At 51.3% G+C, this 2867-nt stretch overlaps 1 protein-coding gene across 1 annotated transcript in view; it reads right to left on the bottom strand.

Annotated features, from left to right (window-relative positions):
• The window catches only part of LOC109851366 (probable LRR receptor-like serine/threonine-protein kinase IRK), a 2463-nt gene extending 1497 nt beyond the window's left edge, over positions 1-966 (bottom strand). Inside the window, 3 exon segments of the mRNA XM_020421452.1 lie at positions 1-10; positions 13-146; positions 711-966. The exon segment at positions 1-10 is cut by the window's left edge and continues 1497 nt beyond it. Of these exon segments, the coding sequence (XP_020277041.1) occupies positions 1-10; positions 13-146; positions 711-778 (212 nt within the window). The 5' untranslated portion in view covers positions 779-966.

Genomic DNA, 2867 nt, shown 5'->3' with positions numbered 1-2867 from the left:
TGGAGGAGAGGAGGTTTGGGAGGTTGGAGAGGTTCGTTGGGAGTGAACCTTGAAGGTTGTTGAAGGAGAGGTCTACGTTCTGCAGGTTTGTGAGGTTTGCTAAGGAGGTGGGTATGGGGCCTGTGAGGTTGTTCTCTGATAATACCCTGTTTGAAACAATTCAGACGTAAGAGATCATGTAAACATGTAACGTGTTAAGAATTTACGCAAGATATTCAAACAAACATCTAGCAGATAGTGCTGGTTTAAGAGGGTAAATGAATCCAAATTCTATGCAGCCTGGCAATACCACCACTCCTAAGATTGGAAAATGCAGATGTGTTAGAATTTACAAAGGACAAATTTTCAAAACGGACACATTTGTGAACTTAACCCCAAAAAACAACCCCATTCAAAAAAAAATTGCAAAAACCGACTTGGTTTCAGCCTCAGCGTTGAAACCAGGTAGGCTTTTGAAAAAAAAAATTCCGAAACTTCACGGGAATTGAATTCCTGTGAAGTTTAGCAGATCTACTAAACTTCACGGGAGTTCGGAATTTTTTTTTCAAAAACCGCCAGGTCGGTTTTTGTAATTTTTTTTGAATGAGAACGTTTTTTGGGAATAAAAGTCTAAATAAGTCGGTTTTAAAAATTTGTCCAATTTACACAAGATATTTAATTATCATGGGCGATTCTCCACGAAAAAGCATCAGGAGTGACAATGAACTTACAGGGAAGTGAGAGAGGAGCAGTTCACGATTTGGCCTGGGATTCCTCCGCTGAGAGAGTTCCTCCCCATCCTCAGCTCCTTCAACGAAACAGCCCCCCCAACCTCCGACGGAATGCTCCCGTTCAACCTGTTACCGCTCAGATCCACCACCTCCACCGCCTTCAGCCCCCCCAGACTCGCCGGAACCGCGCCCGAGAACGCGTTCCATGACAAATTCAGGAACCGCAACCTCCACGTTCCGACGTCCGCCGGGGATCACGTCGCGAAAACTGCGTTCCCGGACAATCCAGCTCGTGAGGGAACGGCTCCGACGCGGGCAGTCCGACCCTCCGCTCAAGCCCGTTGTTCGAGACCAAGAACCGCTCCAGGCCCAACTCGAAAACCACGAAGGAAGGCCGCCCCATCAGAGTTTCCCGCTGAAATCGGCCTCCAGCAGGCGGCGCAACCCCCTCAGTTGACTCCGGCAGGGCCGCGACGAACCCGTTTCCGGAAATAATTCAGCCTCCGCAGGAACGCTCAACCCCCCGATGGAATCGGGTTACGGAAGCCATGGAACCCGTTTGAGGAAACGTCCAAGACCTCAGCCGCTTCATCCCCCCGACTCCAGCCCGGACTCCCGGAGAAGGAGTTCTCCCCAGCCCTCAGCTCGACCTCAGCATCCAGTTCCCCGCATTGAGCCGGGATCCCCCCGCCTCATCGATTCCGCGAATCGACCCTCCTCAGGCCGAGGTCAGCCTCCAGATCCGTCGGGGATCCCGCCCACGAGGAGTCTGCGGAGAAGTCCAGGCCTCGTACGCTTCCAGAACCCCCGAGATCTCGTCGGGCCAGGCCGACCCCGGACAGGGGCATTCATCGACAGGTCCAGCCTCACGAGCTTTTCCCGCAAGGACACCGACGTCCTCTACCGGGCCGTAGAGCCCGTTCGGCGAGGGCTGACGTCGGCCAGGGGCCCCCGATTGCCGGAAAAAACCCGGCGGGTATCTCCCCGACGAGCCGTTGTGGCTTCAGGTCGAGGCGGCAGGTCGGGAGGTGGGCCAGGCCGGGGATCAGGAAGCCGCCGAGCTGTTGTTGGAGAGGGGGAGAGGAGCGAGGGCTGGAGCTGAGGGAGGCGCGGCTGAGCTTGCCGAGAGGCGAGGGAGGGAGGTCGAGGAGGTGACGCGGCGGAGCGGGGCGTCGACACGGAGGTGGGCCAGAAGGCAGGGTCGTCGGATCGCGGGACCAGGAGGAGAGGGAGCCGGGGGGTCGAGGAGGAGACTTGAAAAACGAGTAGAGGCGCAGGACGGTTCGGGTGGGCAGGGGCTAGAGGGGGAGAGAAGGAGGAGGAGGAGGAAGGAGAGGAGTAGCTATGGCTTCGCTGGTTTAGAGAGAGAGTAGAGAGAAGAGAGAGAGGAGAGAGAGAGAGAGCGGAGGCCATTGTTGTTGTTGAGTCTGCATTTCTTGAACTCTCGAGCTGATGAGAGGGCGGAGGGGGTTATAAAGGGTTCTCGTGGTCGTTTGGTTGTTGATCGTAATAAGCGGGGTGCTAACTGTAATTTGTTTTTTTAAATGTTTTAGATATTAGCCCCTTACATCTTCAGGATCCCATACTAGTCCATCGCGTCTTTGGGAAGTGCTTATTAGTCCCTCAAATCTTACACATAGGTTCCGGCAAAACGGTCCTTTATGTTAAAACCATATTAGATTTTAGTGGAATATTCCGTCAGATCTAATGGTTAGGAGGTCCAAACACACTTAGAGTTTTTCTTCTCGATTAATAAGAAATGAACTCTAACTCAAAGTTGAGCTTCACAACGGTTTGAAACGTCAGAGAAAGGGATACGTTGGTGATTGCACATCCGAGTTAGGAGTTAATCCAATAACGATTAGATTTTTTTAAACTTAAATATTGACGGAGGGACCATTTTGTAGACGCTATAGGGTTTGAGGGGCTAATGTGCAATTTACAAAATTTGAGTGACTAATATGCCATTATTGAAGATTTAAGGAACTGGATTAGCTTTGACCTATCACTACCAAACAGAGATAGATGCTGTAACTACAGGATTCTGCTCTCCGTGCGCCAACCAAAACAAGCAGACAATCAATATTTAAGATCCAAGCAAATAATTATGATCTATGATAGTTTTGATTAACAACAGCCACCCAAAAAGAGCCAGTA

Source organism: Asparagus officinalis, chromosome 8, assembly GCF_001876935.1.
Source record: "Asparagus officinalis chromosome 8, Aspof.V1, whole genome shotgun sequence".
Taxonomy (NCBI): Eukaryota; Viridiplantae; Streptophyta; class Magnoliopsida; order Asparagales; family Asparagaceae; genus Asparagus; species Asparagus officinalis.
The sequence above is the reverse complement of the archived record's forward strand: the minus strand, read 5'-3'. Positions and strand labels throughout refer to the sequence as shown.